The 18,783-nt window shown below is 41.7% G+C and overlaps 2 protein-coding genes and 1 pseudogene across 2 annotated transcripts in view; 2 read left to right on the forward strand and 1 right to left on the reverse strand.

Annotated features, from left to right (window-relative positions):
* LOC111237863 (WD repeat-containing protein 20-like) overlaps positions 1-11,880 on the reverse strand; it is a 17,887-nt gene extending 6,007 nt beyond the window's left edge. The window contains exon 1 of the mRNA XM_022767156.1: positions 11,624-11,880. Within this exon, the coding sequence (XP_022622877.1) occupies positions 11,624-11,872 (249 nt within the window). The 5' untranslated portion in view covers positions 11,873-11,880. The remainder of the gene's footprint in view (positions 1-11,623) is intronic.
* LOC111216347 lies at positions 2,251-7,001 on the forward strand (annotated as a pseudogene).
* A 2,008-nt stretch (positions 11,881-13,888) lies between the features above and the next one.
* Positions 13,889-18,663, forward strand: LOC111235810 (heat shock protein HSP 90-alpha 1). The gene is made up of 11 exons (XM_022764372.1): positions 13,889-14,032; positions 15,004-15,153; positions 15,315-15,681; positions 15,796-15,929; positions 16,049-16,354; positions 16,473-16,638; positions 16,804-16,994; positions 17,096-17,243; positions 17,331-17,599; positions 17,748-18,081; positions 18,247-18,663. The coding sequence occupies exons 2-11, from the start codon at positions 15,004-15,006 to the stop codon at positions 18,354-18,356; spliced, it is 2,175 nt and encodes a 724-aa protein (XP_022620093.1). The 5' UTR covers positions 13,889-14,032; the 3' UTR covers positions 18,357-18,663.
* Positions 18,664-18,783: the final 120 nt, after the last annotated feature.

Here is an 18,783-nt window from a genome sequence, read left to right on the forward strand (position 1 = left end):
CAGCTGTATTTGATTTTCGTATTCCGGTCCTACCTTGAGTGTAATTTTAGGTATTTGTATCCGTGCTTCCTCCATACCGAGGTTTCCGCTTATCGTCGAAATGGACGCTACCTCGGTGTTCCTCGTCTGCTTGGAGGCTCAGATGTCGCTCCGCTGTACCAGTAATTCTCCTTTGAGTGTGTTTCATGAGAGTATACTTTTGACATCATATGCCCAGACGCCGGTGACAGTGCCGGTGTCTTTTTTATACTTAGAGCGGATGGGTTTCTCAAGCTCCCATTCAGAGCTTCTAGGAAGATATACGTTTCATCTGCAGAAGGGGGGGGGGGGGGGGTGATGGGAGGTGGTGAATGAGACACCAGAGCCCTAAAGTTTATGTGTCCTTATAGGGCTGCAGAGTCACAGGAGTGCCTGTCACTCCAACGAGAAGCTTTCCTGATAGCTTGTCTGGCTGGTAGGGCGCTCCATGCCCCTTTGTAAGCGTCACAAAGCTGTGCATTGCCTTTGCTATCAGCTGCTGTCATGTTGCCTCGCTGGACACACACCACGGCCTTCTATGGACAGCAGGGCCCATGTCTTTTTTTGGCATGCAAGATTGGGTGAATCTCAAGGTTTCACATATTTTAGAGCAGACCACATGCTTATGTGCAGCATATATCATGCTGCAGCATCTTACATGGCCTTCATCAGTCAATGGGTTTACAAACAGAATCAGCCATCTTAAGATTGAAAGAGGAGGGCCACAAATTGCACCATACACATTGCAAAAGTATATATTTTTCATTAGATTTAGAGTTATTTTGTCTGATATTCAGTCTGGATTAAACTGGAAACAATTTATTGAAGCACAGAAATACGCTGGTCACTCCTAAAATGTGATAACAGTACTGTATCACAAGAGTGACTGGGAAGCCATGAGAGTATGAAAACCTCTATGTGTTATGAAATGCAGGATGGGATCTAATACGGATAGTTTCTGACTTAAAAGAAAACTATGACTGTTAGTTTTGCACTTTTTAACTGCAAAAATTAGCAAACAGAATCCTAAATCTCTGAACACAGAATAGTGACAATGGGCTATTTAAGGAATTTAGGGAAATTCTATACACTAGGGAAATTAAGTTGATAATGAAAGCATCTAAGACCATGTGAGAGAAGCAAGGGACCAGGAATAAGATGCTCATTTTCTGTCTATTACGGTACATTTACCGAGTACTCACACCTCCATAAAAACACTTCAAAGTTATAAAAAGTAATCATAAGGAATTCCAATGTGGGACTAACACGCTAAACAGAAACCTTGTGTAAGATACAAAACTAGAAATCTCTGGTCCATTGTGCGGTGTTAGTGACTTGAGGCTAACCGAGCGGATGGCAGTGTATCTACACTTGCTTCATCTGTTACATATCCAAATCTTTCCAGTTGATTGCAGACACTACTAGAAGCTGACTGTCCATGTTGAGAAACATGGAAAACTGTCGCAAATCGATGTAAGCTGATATTTTCTGACAGCCTGATTCCTCATAGTTTAAATAGTTTGCATAGATTAAGATGGTGAGTCCATGCTTGTGGAACATAAATACACAAATAGATATTCCTGGAATTAAGATAATAGACTGTGGCGTTCTCGTCGACTATATCCTGGGACGGCTCTCATTTGAGTAACTTGGTTACATCAAAGTTCATTGGTTTCAAATGCAGCTTAGGTTCTGTCATGAAAACCTTGTATCTTGTGTCCCCATAATTTTATTTAGCTATAGTCTACATAAGAGGACTAGTGGTTCTCTGTATTTTGCTCATTTTCATTTTTGCAGTTTTTTTTTTAGGGTAAAATAAAAATAGGTACAGATTCTTAAATATCCAAACTCAGTGTTGCTTGGCCTATGATTAGTTTTATACATAATTGTGATTTTATTGTGCCCTTAAATTGAATTGTATCGTTTATTTTCTGTGTTGTAACCGAGTAAAGCACATTCTGCATGTTATTCTATCATTAATTTTCAGTTTTTTTCTTAGTAAGCAACAATCCTCAAATGGGTGCATTTAGTCTCTCAGGTAAATTCATTATAAATTTCCCGTATGTTCGGAGCGGTGATTGAACAGTTTCACCACTCGTACTCTGTTATTCTAGTTCTGTCTCACATGACTTTATACTTCTCTGTACGCATGGCTGCCGGACTTGAACAGTCCGACGCATGCGCTGTCTGTAACATCCGGGACTCGGACAAGGATGAACGCCAATTTCCAAGATGGCGGCGGAGGGAGGAGGAAGGAGGATGAACGAAATTAAAAACTCAATTCACCACACGAGAAGGCGTCTACAAACTCCTCACTTCACTCCGAATACAGCCGCCCGAACAGGGTGCCTTTCAACTCGCAGGGCTCCAATCCCGTCAAGGTCTCCTTCGTCAATGTAAAACGACAGTCTGGCAACGGCGACAGGATCTGTTTCAATGTGGGCCGGGAACTGTACTTTTATATCTACAAAGGCGTGAGAAAGGTAAACAATATCGACTGGAGCGACGAAGCCCGTGCTGTCCAGGAGTAGCTCATTGATTTAGCGTCTTGAAACGTGTCGCATCAGGCTGTAAACTCTCTTAAGCTTCTGTCATTGAAGTGCGCAGATTGTCAAGACAAGGCCATGTAGCAGACCTAGCTAAGTTAGGAGCTAATTAGCATTCTTAGCTAACATCGCCACAGTTGTGTTTTTTTGTCTCTATGGGACGGGTGCGCTTCAGAATCCCATTGTTTTTGAGTTCTCAGTCTCTGACAAGCTGTGACATGATATTTTCCAGCGAACTGGCTAACGTGTGAAAAGGCTTGTTGTGTCATGTCTTGGATGCGTTTGTTTATCCTCGGTGTTTGCATGGTAAACCTCTAGGCTATACAAGTGTCAAGTTGTCAACAGTGCTCACAGGAGTGTCAACTTCAGTGTTCCTGTTTCAGAAGTGTTCAGTGTGCGCTGTTGGTGTGTGGAAGTGGGGAGTGTTTGCTATTCGTAATGTAATTGTGTGTATACTCTACTGTCAAGGTTTGGATGTGATGCAATGTGAACCATATGTGGTTTGTACACAGTGGTGATGTCATTGCAGCAAGCCACGTTAGGTCTTGTTTAGCAGGAAGTGGTGACAGTGGCAGTGGTGATCATGCTGATGATGATGTGGTTATCCCTGAAGCAGTCACAGAAATATAGAAGCCCAGGAGGGGGAAGGGAGAGAGACTGCTATTCTTTGAGTTACAATCTCACAGCATAGTAGAAACCACTGAAGTAATATGAGCAATGATCTTACATGTCTTTTGCTGTAGACCTGGAATCGAAACAGAGTTAGAGTATTTTTGTATGAAATACTCATATTCAATTAAAGTACGGTATGCACAGTTGACACAAGCAAGTATCAGCTTTAAAAAGCAGTGTTGGTGTCCATTATAGTTTGAATGCTGCCGATGATTACCCGATTGTGGTTTTAGTTTTTGTTTATGTTACCTATACGAGTCTGTTTATATTGTTATCGTATAGGATAATATCCTCTGGTATACACTTCGAACTGCCTTAAGCAATCAGCATCTCTCAAACACAATTAGTTTTGGGAACAGGCAGTATGAACTGCATGGATAAAACACTTGACAGCTAGTTATTCATTTTTCACACACACACACGACACACACACACACAAACACACACACACACACAAACACACACAACACACACACGCAAGGCACTGGCCTAACCATCAGGATTTAATTTAGGGTTGTCAACAAGAGGAGCTCCAGACTATTTTGATCGTATGATTTTTTAAATGAAACAATATCAGACTGACAGTCCCACATTTTGCTATAATCGACCTCACCTGAAGAATGCTTATGATTTTTCCATGTTGAGACTGAATAACAAACACAAGCAGCCACGCATCAGGCTGTGGGCTGACTGTACTCGGTGCACAGCGCCTGGTGCTAAAATAGACCTCTGTCAATGGCAGCAACAGTTATCCACAGAATCACTTCCTCTTTAGTGATTTTTACTTATGAAATAATAGCACACGTTAGAACGTTTTTTTTTTTTTGTTTTTTTTTTTCCAGCAATGCTTTATTTTCAAGCTAAGCCAAACTTAGAACTGACCCCTGAGCTAGGGGTTGAACCGCCAGCGCTGTGATTAAAGGAAAACTCGCTTTTCTTGAGCCACCCCATACAACATTGGATAAAAAAAAAAAAAAACCTATGTGCGCATCCTAGCAGAAAGTGCTGAGGAAGTGGCTGAACTAATCAGCCAATTAACTGACTAATTGGGGGGAATGAGAGTGAAAGTGTGATGTAAGTTTTTAGAGTTCTTACCTCTAATTCTGATAATTAGAAAATAATTCCCTCCACTGAGATGACATACAGAGATATAACTGTTGTACATACAGCCAGTAGTCAGGCCAGCAGCTTTGTGTTCTAATTACTGTGATTTAATTACTGCTGTGAGGATTTTCATTGAGTAGCTGAAGTTCTCTGGCAGTATGCCATCATTTCTAACCAAAGTAGACATAGAAGAAAAAAAACACGATCTAGACTGAGCAAGTCTTGGTTTTTATACCCTCACTCTTAAAGATGAGTCTTTGAGCAGTCTTGCTTGTGGTTAGGACACTGTTAAGGAATGATTTTTCTTAATAAGTCTGAAGATGTGTAAGAATACTTTGATAGCCAATAAGTCAAACTTGTAGCGCCTTGCGTGTGAAATGTTCAATGTGTGCAAAAGATCTTATTTTATTTATATGCAGTCTCACTTTGACAACACTGACACTCTTTAAAGTTAAACCCCATAAGCTTTTTCTCTGACTCCTTTTAATGCACAAACAAATCAAATTTGCATTGGTCCAGTGCCAAATACATTCCTACAGGGTTGGCTGTTCTGCTCTGACTTTTCATTGAGGTACAAGCTCAAAGGAGTAAAACTTTTGTCAAATGAAATTAGAAAATAGATCAAATCCTTTTGTTTGCTTTGATAACTGCATGTATCCTCAACCACCTGTTTTGTTGAAGACATAAACTTTGCAGTAACTACATTATTTGGCTGGCTCTTAAATTAATTATTAGGTAATACAGTATATATGGTGCTCCCTACAAATGTTTTAATTGCAAGTACTTTGTGACAAATAATTACTGAACAATATAGACAGCTCCATTGCTTCACATGCGTCAAGCAAACCTCACCAAGTCATGTGAAGGTTATTTAAGCTGATTATATATTTGTGAGTGGCCAGTGAGCCCACCAATTGGCTGACGGTGCACAGGCCCGCAATGAGGCAGGATTTCTCCCTGTACTCCGATGGCCAGCCGACTATGACAGACGGGTCTCTTGTCTATGTGTTGGCGAGAGAGAGCAGAGGGGGGCAAGGAGGGGCTGAGTCAATTATGTGCTGAGCACAGCTCTACAATGAAAAAATTTTGAGTTATATGTAATAAGATAAAAAATCAATATGTGGCGGAGTGTTGATATTGTGGCAGGCACCACCAAATAAATCAGTGTGGGAACATAATGTAATTTCTAGGTGTTCTTTTGAATTCTTTACTGTGACTGAAATGTGTCCGTCTTTGGAGAAAAGCTGTGAGGCAAACATACTGTAAGTGTGGAGTTGTGGGGTAAAGTATTAGAGGTCACCTCGGAGGAGCAATTGCAATTAGGATGATTTTTTTTTTTCTTATGATGTTGCTACAAATCAAAAATTACTTTTATGTTTCAAAATGTACTCATCTGTGTGTATTTGTTCCTGTTCTAGCTGCTGATCTTAGTAAGCCCATAACGACAAGAGGATATACAAAGGAACGCAGCCCAACATGTCATGATTTCAACCCACTCACAGCTACAGCAGAGAGTGTCTCCCTGTTGGTGGGCTTCTCAGCAGGCCAGGTGCAGCTCATAGACCCAATAAAGAAGGAAACCAGCAAACTCTCTAATGAAGAGGTGGGTTCCAGTTTGCATTGTTTTGAAGACATTCTACCATAGATAAACTTGTTTCTTATGTAGTATTTAATCATATTTGCGTATTTTTGGACCAAAACCACTTTTATTACAGTTAATGGAGTAAATAGCTGACCAGTCTCTCTCTCTTTTTTTCCGCTCTGTTTGTTTGTCCATCTCCCCCAGAGACTTATAGACAAGTCAAGAGTAACGTGCGTACGATGGGTTCCTGGTTCAGAGAGCTGTTCCTGGTGCTCACTCAAGTGGCAGTATGTACTTGTACAACGTGGAAACACCTGTGGCACACAGCAGCCTCACTACCAGCTCCTTAAACAGGGTGAAACTATGCTGTGCATACCTGCAAGAAGCAAGTCAGCTCGTAACCCGTTACTCTGGCGTGGCAGTGGACAGTGGGTGAAGGGTCGCTTAATGAGTTTGCATTCCCTGATGGCAAGTTTCTGGCTTGTGCAAGCCAGGATGGCTTCCTGCGGGTATTTGGCTTTGACGCTGGCAGAGCTCACTGGAACAATGAAGAGCTACTTTGGTGGCTTACTGTGTGTGTGCTGGAGCCCAGACGGACGATATATTGTGGCAGAGGGGAGGACGACCTGGTGACGGTGTGGTCCTTTTCAGACTGCAGAGTGATAGCACGGGGGCATGGTCACAATCGTGGTAAGTGTGGTGGCATTTGGACCACTGTACTACCAGTGTGGAGGATGGTGACCCCTGCCTGAGTTCAGCGGTAGTGATGAGGACTTCCATGAGCAGATTCACTTTTGTGCGGGCAGAGAGAGAGCAAAGCGCTCATTCTCGGCTGTCTAGAGAGGAACTCTACAGACAGTAGGCTAGTTAGTGTGACCTACAGATTTGGCTCAGTGGGCCAAGACTACTAACTGTGTCTGTGGGACCTTACAGAGGACATTCTCTTCTCACTCACTTGTCCCGCTACTAGGACTCACACTAATGTTATGAGTGCCCACAAGCCTCCAGCTACTGGACAAACTACTACTACTACTATTGGCCTCACATTGTCTTTTCCATTGGTGCACACTGGGGATTGAGTGGTGGTGGTGTTGGTGGCTGGTGGATACGAGTAGTAGTAGGTAGTAGTGTGGGTCGCAGTTGAGCTGAGATGGGTGTGGGCAAGCTCATAACATTTAGTGTAGAGTCCTAGTGGCGGGAACAATTGGAGTGAGTGGGAAGAGTATGTCTCTGTAAAGGTACCCAGACCAAAAGTTGAGTGTCTTGGCCACTGAGCCAAATCTGGTAGTCACACTAACAGTGCTACTGTCGTAGAGTTCCTCTTAGACAGCCGAGAATTGAGCGCTGTTTGCTGCTGCTCCTCTCCGCACCAAAGTGTGAATCTCGCTTGCATGGAAGTCCTGCATCACTACCGCTGGAACTCAGCAGGTTTGGGGTCACCAATCCCTCCAGCACTGTAGTGACAAGTGGTCAAATGCACACCACTTACCAGCGATTTGTGACCATGCCCCGTGTATCATCTGCAGTCTGAAGAACGGACCCACGGTCCCCAGGTCTGTCCCTCCCTCCTGCCACATATATATCGTGCCGTCGCATGGGTCCATGCCACACACACAGTGAGCACCAAAGTAGCTCTGATAGTTCCATGGAGCTCTGCAGGATCAAAGCCAAATAACCCGAGGAAGCCATCCTGCGCTGCAAAGCCAGAAACTTGCCATCAGGGGAGAAGAAACTCATTAAGCGACCTTACCAACTGTCGCAGCGCAGTAACGGGTTAACGAGCCATGACTTGCTCTGCAGGTTGCAAGCATAGTTTTCACCCTGTTTAAGGAGCTGGTAGGTGAAGGTGCTGTGTTGCAAGGTGATGTTTCCACGTTGTCAAGTACATATGCCACTTGATGAGTCACCGGAACAGGCTACTCTTGAACCAGCCCACGTAGCACGTTAAACTCTTGACTTGTCTATAAGTCTTGGGGGAGATGGTAAAAACAAACAGAGCGGAAAAAAAGAGAAGACGACCTGTCAGCTTATTTAACTCATTACTGTAATAAAGTGGTTTTGGTGTCCAAACATAATGCAAATAATGATTCAATACTAATAAGAAAACAAGTTATCTATGTATGAATGTCTTCAAAACATGCAAATGGAACCCACCTTCATTGAAGAGTGGCTGGTTTCCTTCTTTATTGGGTCTATGAGTCTGCACCTGCGCCTGCTGTAGAAGCCCACCAACAGGGAACACTCTCTGCTGTAGCTGTGAGTGGGTTGAAATCTATGACATTGGGGCTCGTTCTTTGTATATCCTCTTGTCTATGGGCTTACATAAAGATAAGCCAGCCGTAGAACAGAACATAATACGACACAGATGAGTACAATTTATGAAACATAACAGTATTTTTGATTTGTGCGAACATCATTAAGGAAAAAATAAAATCATCCTAATGTGCAATTGCTCTCTCCGGAGGTGACTCTTAATTACTGTAACTCCACAACTCACACTTACAGTATGTTTGCCTCAACAGTTTTTTCTCAAAGACGGAACATTTCAACGGTCACAGTAAAGAGATTCAAGAGAACACCTAAGAATTACATTAATGTTCCCCACACTGATTTAATTTGTGGTGGCTGCCACAATATTCAAACACTGACGCCACTATTGATTTTTATCTTATTCACTAATAACTACAGCAATGTTTTCATTGTAGAGCTTGTGCTCAGCACATAAGATTGACGTCACCCTCTTTCCCCACTCTGCTCTCATCTCGCCAACACATAGACAGAGACCGTCGGGGGGGTGGGGGGGGGGGGGGGGGTTGGGGGGGGGGGGCTGAGGGGGGGGGGGGGGGTGGGGGAGGTCAAGCGCTGGCCATCGAGTTAAGGGAGAAATCCTGCCCTCATTGGCGGGCCTATGTGCACCGTCAAGCATCTGGTGGGCTCACTGGCCACATCACAAATATATATAATCGCTTAAATAACTTCACTGACTTGTGAGGTTGTGCTTGACGCAATGTGATGCAATAGGATGCTGTCATATATTGTTCAGTAATTTATTTGTCACAAAGTAACTTGGAGCAATTAAAACATTTGTAGTCGGAGCCATATTATGACTGTATTACTAATAATTAATTTAAGAGGCAGCCAAATAATGTATTACTGCAAAGTTTATGTCGTTCAACAACAGGTGGTTGAGGATACATGCAGTTATATCAAAGCAAAAGAAGGATTTGTATCTATTTTCTAATTTCATTTGACAAAAGGTTTTTACCTCATTGGAGCTTGTACCATCAATGAAAAGTTCAGATGCAGAAAGCAGCAACCCTGTAGAATGTATTGCCGCACTGAACCATGCAAATTTGAATTTGTTTGTGCATAAAAGGAGTCAAGATGAAAAGCTTATGGGTTTACTTTGAAAAGGTGTAGTGGTTGTCAAAGTGAGAGACTGCTGATACGAAAAAATCAAGGGATACTTTTGCCACAGTGGATCATTTGCCACACGCAAAGTGCTTACAATGTTTGACTTATTGGCTAGAAAGTATTTTACACAATCTTCAGACTTCATATAAAGAAATCATCCTTTAACAGTGTCTAACCAAGAAGACTGCTCAGAAGCTATATTTAAGAGGAGGGGTATAAGAAACCAAAGACTGACTCAGTCATTAGATCGTGTTTTTTTTCTTTATGTACTGTCTGGTTAGAAATGGATTGGCATACTGCCAGAGAACTTCAGTACTCAATTGAACCTCACAGCAGTAATTAAATCACAGTAATTAGAACACATAGCTGGGTCTGACTACTGGCTGTATGTGACAAAGTTATATTCTGTATGTCATTCTCGTGAGGGAATTATTTTCTAATTATCAGAATTAGATGGTAGAGAATCTAAAAGACTCTTACATCGACACTTCACTCTCTTCCCCCCAATTAGTCGAGTTAATTGCTGATAGTTCGACTGTCCTCACACTTTCTGCTAGGATCGCAATAGGTTTTTTTTTTTTTTTATCCAATTGTTTGTATGGGGTGGCTCAAGAAAAGCGAGTTTTCCTTAATAGCAGCGTTGGCGTCTCAACCCCTAGCTCAGGGGTCATTCTAACGTTTGGACTTAGGCTTGAAATAAGCTTGCGGAAGAATAAAAAAACGAAACAAAAAAAAACGTTCTAACGGTGTGCTATTATTTCATCGAATAGTAAATACACTAAAGAGGAAGTGATTTGGTGATAACTGTTGCTGCCCATGTGACAGGGTCTATTTTAGCACCAGGCGCTGTGCACCGAGTACAGTCCAGCAACACAGGCCTGTCGTGGTTGTACTGCTGTGTAATATGTATTCGTCTCACAGATAAAATCATAAGCATTCTTTCAGGTGAGGTCAGATTATAGCAAAATGTGGGACTGTCAGTCTGATATTGTTTCATTAAAAAAAATCATACGATCAAAATAGTCTGGAGCTCCTCTTGTTGACAACCCTAAATTAATCCTGATGGTTAGGCCAGTGCCTTGCGTGTGTGTGTGTGTGTGTGTGTGTGTGTGTGTGTGTGTGTGTGCGTGTGTGTGTGTGAAAAATGAATAACTAGCTGTCAAGTGTTTTATCCATGCAGTTCATACTGCCTGTTCCCAAAACTAATTGTGTTTGAGAGATGCTGATTGCTTAAGGCAGTTCGAAGTGTATACCAGAGGATATTATCCTATACGATAACAATATAAACAGACTCGTATAAGGTAACATAAAACAAAACTAAAACCACAATCGGGTAATCATCGGCAGCATTCAAAACTATAATGGACACCAACACTGCTTTTTAAAGCTGATACTTGCTTGTGTCAACTGGTGCATACCGGTACTTTAATTGAATATGAGTATTTCATACAAAAATACTCTAACTCTGTTTCGATTCCAGGTCTACAGCAAAAGACATGTAAGATCATTGCTCATTACTTCAGTGGTTTCTACTATGCTGTGAGATTGTAACTCAAAGAATAGCAGTCTCTCCCCTCTCCCCCTCCTGGGCTTCTATATTCTGTGACTGCTTCAGGGATAACCACATCATCATCAGCATGATCACCACTGCCACTGTCACCACTCCTGCTAAACAAGACCTAACGTGGCTTGCTGCAATGACATCACCACTGTGTACAAACCACATAGTGGTTCACATTGCATCACATCCAAACCTTGACAGTAGAGTATACACACAATTACATTACGAATAGCAAACACTCCCCACTTCCACACCAACAGCGCACACTGTGAACACTTCTGAAACAGGAACACTGAAGTTGACACTCCTGGTGAGCACTGTTGACAACTTGACACTCGTATAGCCTAGAGGTTTACCATGCAAACACCGAGGATAAACAAACGCATCCTAAGACATGACACAACAAGCCTTTTCACACGTTAGCCAGTTCGCTGGAAAATATCATGTCACAGCTTGTCAGAGACTGAGAACTCAAAAAACTGGAGGATTCTGAAGCGCACCCGTCCCATAGAGACAAAAACAACAACTGTGGCGATGTTAGCTAAGAATGCTAATTAGCTCCTAACTTAGCTAGGTCTGCTACATGGCCTTGTCTTGACAATCTGCGCACTTCAATGACAGAAGCTAAGAGAGTTGACAGCCTGAGTGCGACACGTTTCAAGACGCTAAATCAATGAGCTACTCCTGGACAGCACGGGCTTCGTCGCTCCAGTCGATATTGTTTACCTTTCTCACGCCTTTGTAGATATAAAAGTACAGTTCCCGGCCCACATTGAAACAGATCCTGTCGCCGTTGCCAGACTGGTCGTTTACATTGACGAAGGAGACCTTGACGGGATTGGAGCCCTGCGAGTTGAAAGGCACCCTGTTCGGGCGGCTGTATTCGGAGTGAGTGAGGAGTTTGTAGACGCCTTCTCGTGTGGTGAATTGAGTTTTAATTTCGTTCATCTCCTTCCCTCCTCCCTCCGCCGCCATCTTGGAAATTGGCGTTCATCCTTGTCCGAGTCCCGGATGTTACAGACAGCGCATGCGTCGGACTGTTCAAGTCCGGCAGCCATGCGTACAGAGAAGTATAAAGTCATGTGAGACAGAACTAGAATAACAGAGTACGAGTGGTGAAACTGTTCAATCACCGCTCCGAACATACGGGAAATTTATAATGAATTTACCTGAGAGACAAAATGCACCCATTTGAGGATGTTGCTTACTAAGAAAAAACTGAAATAATGATAGAATAACATGCAGAATGTTTACTCTGTTACCAACACAGAAAATAAACGATACAATTCAATTAAAGGGCCATATAAAATCACAATTATGTATAAAACTATAATCATAGGCCAAGCAACACTGATGTTGGATATGTTAAGAATTGTACCTATTTTTATTTACCCTAAAAAAAAAACTGCAAAAATGAAAATGAGCAAAATACAGAGAACCACTAGTCCTCTTAGTAGACTATAGCTAAATAAAATTATGGGGACACAAGATACAAGGTTTTCATTGACAGAACCTAAGCTGCATTTGAAACCCAATGAACTTTGATGTAACCAAGTTACTCAAATGAGAGCCGTCCCAGGATATAGTCGAGAACGCCACATCTATTTCTAAATTCCAGGAATATCTATTTGTGTATTTATGTTCCCACAAGCATGGACTCACCATCTTAATCTAGCAAACTATTTAAACTATGAGGAATCAGGCTGTCAGAAAATATCAGCTTACAGTGATTGCGACAGTTTTCCATGTTTCTCAACATGGACAGTCAGCTTCTAGTAGTGTCTGCTATCAACTGGAAAGATTTGGATTATGTAACAGATGAAGCAAGTGTAATACACTGCCATCCTCTGGTTAGCTCAAGTCACTAACACCCACAATGGACCAGAGATTTCTAGTTTTGTATCTTACACAAGGTTCTGTTTAGCGTGTAGTCCCACATTTGGAAATTTCTTATGAGTTCTTTTTGATATATTTGAAGTTTTATGGAGGGTGAGTGACGGTAAATGTACCGTATGACAGAAAATGAGCATCTTTCCTCTGTCCCTTGCTCTCTCACATGGTCCTTAGAGCTTTCATCATAATAATTCCCTATGTAATAGAATTCCCTAAATTCCTTAAATAGCCATGTCACATCTGTGTTCAGGAATTTAGGATTCTGTTTTGACTAATTTTTGCAGTAAAAAGTGCAAAACTAACAGTCATAGTTTCTTTTAAGTCAGAAATATCGGTATAAGATCCATCCTGCATTTCATAACACAGAGAGTTTTCATACTCTCATGGCTTCCCAGTCACTCTTGTGATACAGTACTGTATCACATGTTAAGAGTGACCAGCGTATTTCTGTCTTCAATAAATTGTTTCCAGTTTAATCCAGACTGAATATCAGACAAAATAACTCTAAATCTAATGAAAAATATACTTTTGCAATTGTGTATGGTTGCAATTGTGGCCCTTCCTCTTTCAATCTTAAGATGGCTGATTCTGTTTGTAAACTCCATTGACTGATGAAGGCCATGAGATGCAGCTATGATATATGCTGCACATAAGCTGTGGTCTGCTCTAAAATATGTGAAACCTTTGAGATTCACCCCAATCTTGCATGCCAAAAAAAGACATGGGCCTGCTGTCCATAGGAAGGCCTGTGGTGTGTGTCCAGCAGGGCAACATGACAGCAGCTGATAGCAAAGGCAATGCACAGCTGTGACGCTTACAAGGGGGGCATGGAGCCTACCAGCCAGACAAGCTATCAGGAAAGCTCTCGTTGTGAGTGACAGGCACTCCTTGTGACTCTGCAGCCCTATAAGGACACATAAACTTTAGGGCTCTGGTGTCTCATTCACCACCTCCCATCACCCCCCCCCCCCCCCCCCCCCCCCCCCTTCTGCCGTGAACGTATCTTCTAGAAGCTTCTGAATGGGAGCTTCGAGAAACCACCCCTTAAGTATAAAAAGACACCGGCATGTCACGGGGTCTGCATAGAGTCAAAAGATACTCTCTTGAACACACCAAAGGAGAATTACTGCCCACAGGAGCAGCGAGGCACACATTTGGAGCTCTTCAAGAAGAGAAGAGAAGACCGGTGGTACATTTGACGACTATCTACAAGAAGAGACAAAATACAAAATTACACTCAAGGTAGGACCGGAATACGAAAAATCAAATACAGCTGTGTTTCTGCATGCAATTAAAATGAAAATTGGGTACTTAAATGGCAGGAACAGATGCAAAGGGACGCAAATACTTCCTCAACAGATTATATAAAAATAAAACAAGTGATAAAAGTGCACAAATATAAATTAAAGTACACTTAATCCAGATGTTTGATATCAGTTATTAGTGTGAATAGCCTCTTTAACATTAGTATCTTTGTGACACTGTAACATGCAAGGAGCACATGGCAAGCAGGGTGACCCTGAGTGTGAGAGCAATGGTACATGAGCAGGAAAACCAACTGGCACAAAGAGCAGATGTGGCACATTTGCATCTTAGTGCAGTCACAAAGGAAATAAGAAAAATCAATACAATTGAATGCAATGGAATCATATGGAACTTTTGTACGACCTGTAATTAAAGATTAATTATAAATGTGTGTAACTAAGGAATTGAAGAAATTTGACTCTAAGGCAGAACTGTTTGTGCTGAATTTATATACCACAGTCATGAAAATAGATAAAAGATCCTCACTGCGCTATGGTTCAAGACCGAACTTATTTTTTCTTCTGTCTTTGAAATCGGAAGCCATTACTCTTTCCTTTAAGATAAAGGTGTTAAATGACACATGTTGAAGACGTTGGGGGTTGGGAAAAGCATCAGAGCTCCACCCATTTTCCAAATGGCATGTCTTTGATTGACAGAAGGAACATGTGTTCATCTAGCATCAGCAATAGCTACCCCATCCCCCACCCCCCCTCAAGCCATGAGGCTGTCTGTAACAAGAGGGGGGAAAGAGACTTTAAATATAACAGCAGGAAAATATTTCCAAGATATGTAACACATAAAATACAACTTTATTTCAGAGCAAAATAGTATGTTTAACTATAGAAAGCATAATTATAAACCCAGAATAAGATTTTATTAAACACAATATAATGTGTGCTTTCTTTTAGATGCCTGAGAACGCTGGACACGTTATGGAGGAGGAAGCGGAGACCTTTGCCTTCCAGGCTGAGATTGCTCAGCTTATGTCCCTTATTATCAACACTTTCTACTCAAACAAAGAGATCTTCCTTAGAGAGCTCATCTCCAACTCCTCAGATGTAAGTAAAATCAGCACTTTCACCATTTGTTCCTATGTAATCTATATATATACAGCTGAGCCAAAAAGACTGAAACCATTTTCCCATTCACTTGAATATATAAGCTGCCCTAACATTTATGCAAACATCACTATTTCAACTTGCTTCTCTCTTCTGGACAGGCCTTGGACAAAATCAGATATGAAAGCTTGACAGACCCCAGCAGACTTGAGTCCTGCAAGGAGATGAAAATTGAAGTCACACCTGACCTGCACGCTCGCACACTGACCCTGATCGACACAGGTATCGGCATGACCAAGGCTGACCTGATCAACAACCTGGGAACAATCGCCAAATCTGGCACCAAGGCTTTCATGGAGGCTCTGCAGGCTGGAGCCGACATCTCCATGATCGGTCAGTTTGGTGTTGGTTTCTACTCTGCCTACCTGGTGGCTGAGAAGGTGACAGTCATCACCAAGCACAACGATGACGAGCAGTACGTGTGGGAGTCTGCAGCTGGTGGCTCATTCACAGTCAAACCTGATACTGGTAAATTTCATTTCCCTCGTTGATATATTACTCCATTTGATAATTTGCACAATGAATATAATTTGACTCATTACCTGGCACTGCTCTCATCATTGATTTTACTGTTCATTTTAGGAGAGTCCATTGGCAGAGGCACAAAAGTGATCCTTCACCTCAAGGAGGATCAGACAGAATACTGTGAAGAGAAGCGCATCAAAGAAGTTGTAAAGAAGCACTCACAGTTCATTGGCTACCCTATTACACTTTATGTAAGTTTTTAGAGAAGCCTATTAGCAATAAGAATCAAGCAAAATACCTAATAATAACCATTTTTAACAATGATAGTGAAAAAAAAATCCTAAACCACCATTCTTTTCATATATTTAAGGTGGAGAAGACAAGGGAGAAAGAAGTTGACCTTGACGAAGGAGAAAAGGAAGAGGAGGTTGAGAAAGATGCTGCTGAGAACAAGGACAAACCAAAGATTGAGGACGTTGGCTCTGATGAGGATGAGGACACAAAAGACGGCAAGAACAAGAGGAAGAAGAAGGTCAAGGAAAAGTACATTGATGCTCAGGAGCTGAACAAGACCAAGCCCATCTGGACCCGTAACCCAGACGACATCACCAATGAAGAGTACGGAGAATTCTACAAGAGTCTCACCAACGACTGGGAGGACCACCTGGCTGTCAAGGTAAGCTAAATCGACTGATGATAAACATACCAAAAAGTGCAACTCAAGTACCTTGGTATCGTCACCTAATGTCATACTTTTAAGTTAATCAATTTATACATATATCTTTTTTCTGCAGCATTTCTCAGTGGAGGGTCAGCTGGAGTTCCGAGCCTTGCTCTTTGTACCCAGAAGAGCTGCATTTGACCTCTTTGAAAACAAGAAAAAGAGAAACAACATCAAGCTTTATGTGCGCAGAGTCTTCATCATGGACAACTGTGAGGAGCTGATTCCAGAATACCTCAGTAAGTGACATATGAATAATATATATTACAACTGACATCTAACATATAAATACCTTAAACTATACTTTCTAGCTGTCATTTATATTCATTTGATGTGTTTTTACCTTTGAGAATGAATTTTGTCTGGCTTTGGATGGCTAAGCAGCTTTCATCTCCTCCATTCAGATTTCATCAAGGGTGTGGTGGACTCTGAGGATCTGCCCCTGAACATCTCCAGAGAGATGCTGCAGCAGAGCAAGATCCTGAAGGTCATCCGCAAGAACCTGGTCAAGAAGTGCCTGGAACTTTTCACTGAACTCGCTGAGGACAAGGACAACTACAAAAAGTACTACGAGCAGTTCTCTAAGAACATCAAGGTAGTTTGATCTATCTTAGATAATCTCTTTAGCCTTAATCCATCAGAATGTCATATTTAGGTTTATTTTTCATATTAGTAACACATTATTTCATGTTTTAGCTTGGCATCCATGAGGATTCACAGAACAGGAAGAAGCTGTCTGAGATGCTGCGCTACTACACCTCAGCCTCCGGAGATGAGGTGGTTTCCCTGAAGGACTATGTGTCTCGCATGAAGGACAACCAGAAACACATCTACTACATCACAGGTTAGGTTCTTTTTTTGTACTTTTGCTTAAAATTTCTCTCACATATGATTTAGTAATTAACGTATGAATTTAAATTACCTTTTACAGGTGAGACCAAAGACCAGGTTGCCAACTCTGCCTTTGTGGAGCGCCTTCGCAAAGCCGGCCTTGAGGTCATCTACATGATTGAGCCCATTGATGAGTACTGTGTCCAGCAGCTGAAGGAGTACGATGGCAAGAACCTGGTTTCAGTTACCAAGGAAGGCCTGGAGCTGCCTGAGGATGACGAAGAGAAGAAGAAGCAGGAGGAGCTCAAAAATAAGTTTGAGAACCTTTGCAAGATCATGAAGGACATCCTCGACAAGAAGATTGAAAAGGTAATGGAAACAGCAGAATAATTACGCTATCTATTTATATGTTCCAATAATATTGTGCTTATATGCTACATTTCATTACAGACAGGATGTAGTCACAAATTCTGCAGTTGAGGCAGAATATTCAAAAAAAATTTTTTTACCTCTGCAGGTCTCAGTCTCCAACCGCCTGGTCTCTTCCCCCTGCTGCATCGTTACCAGCACCTACGGCTGGACAGCCAACATGGAGAGGATCATGAAGTCTCAGGCCCTGAGAGATAACTCCACCATGGGCTACATGACAGCTAAAAAGCACCTTGAGATCAACCCCCTGCATCCAATCGTTGAGACCCTGAGGGAGAAGGCAGAGGCTGACAAGAATGATAAGGCTGTTAAGGACCTGGTCATCCTCCTGTTCGAGACTGCACTGCTGTCCTCAGGATTCACACTGGAGGACCCACAGACACACGCCAACCGCATCTACAGAATGATCAAGCTTGGTCTTGGTAAGTTTTTTTCCCCCTGACTACTTACCTGTCTGCTTATAATGAATTAATAGAATAGAATAGAATAGAAAGCCTTTATTGTCATTGTATTTAAAATCCAACGAAATTAGGAGTCTTTGATTTTTAATTGTCTTTGGTTGCTAATGTATGTACTCTCATTCACAGGCATTGATGATGATGATTCCGCAGTTGAAGACCTCATTCAGCCTGCTGATGAAGACATGCCAGTCTTGGAAGGTGATGACGACACATCAAGAATGGAGGAAGTCGACTAAAATGACTCTTTCCTGCTTTCTTAATTTTTATTTTTGTAAGATATATTGCTTCTTCAAATAGACATTTCATTCTAACACAGCTCTCATTTCTTGAACAGTATTAACTAGTCAGTACAAGTTAATTAATGGAATTAATGCAGGCCACAGTGTGGTTTAGTCTACATTACATCAGCTGGTTATATGAAACTACTGACAACCATTAAGAGTAATATAAAGTCACTGGGAATTTGACTTATGTCTCTTTTTGTAACTGTTACATTTTTTATGAAATACATTCAAATTTATAATAAAATGTATTCACAAATAACATTTATGGTCTCTTCGACTGAGTCTATTGCATGCTGAATTTCATCAATTTGTTTGGTTCCTACAAACAAATAGGAGCCTAGGTGAAGGGGGATTTTCTCCACATGTTACAAGTGAAGTA

Source organism: Seriola dumerili, unplaced genomic scaffold (assembly GCF_002260705.1).
Source record: "Seriola dumerili isolate Sdu_G_001 unplaced genomic scaffold, Sdu_1.0 BDQW01000025.1, whole genome shotgun sequence".
NCBI classification, from domain to species: domain Eukaryota; kingdom Metazoa; phylum Chordata; class Actinopteri; order Carangiformes; family Carangidae; genus Seriola; species Seriola dumerili.

Excerpts from the sequence above, each read along its gene's own strand:
- LOC111235810 (XM_022764372.1), top strand. The coding sequence starts at position 15,004 with ATGCCTGAGAACGCTGGACACGTTATGGAGGAGGAAGCGGAGACCTTT. Across the intron at positions 16,355-16,472 it reads AGGACCACCTGGCTGTCAAG|CATTTCTCAGTGGAGGGTCA; the intron begins GTAAGCTAAATC and ends TTTTTTCTGCAG. Across the intron at positions 16,639-16,803 it reads GCTGATTCCAGAATACCTCA|ATTTCATCAAGGGTGTGGTG; the intron begins GTAAGTGACATA and ends TCCTCCATTCAG.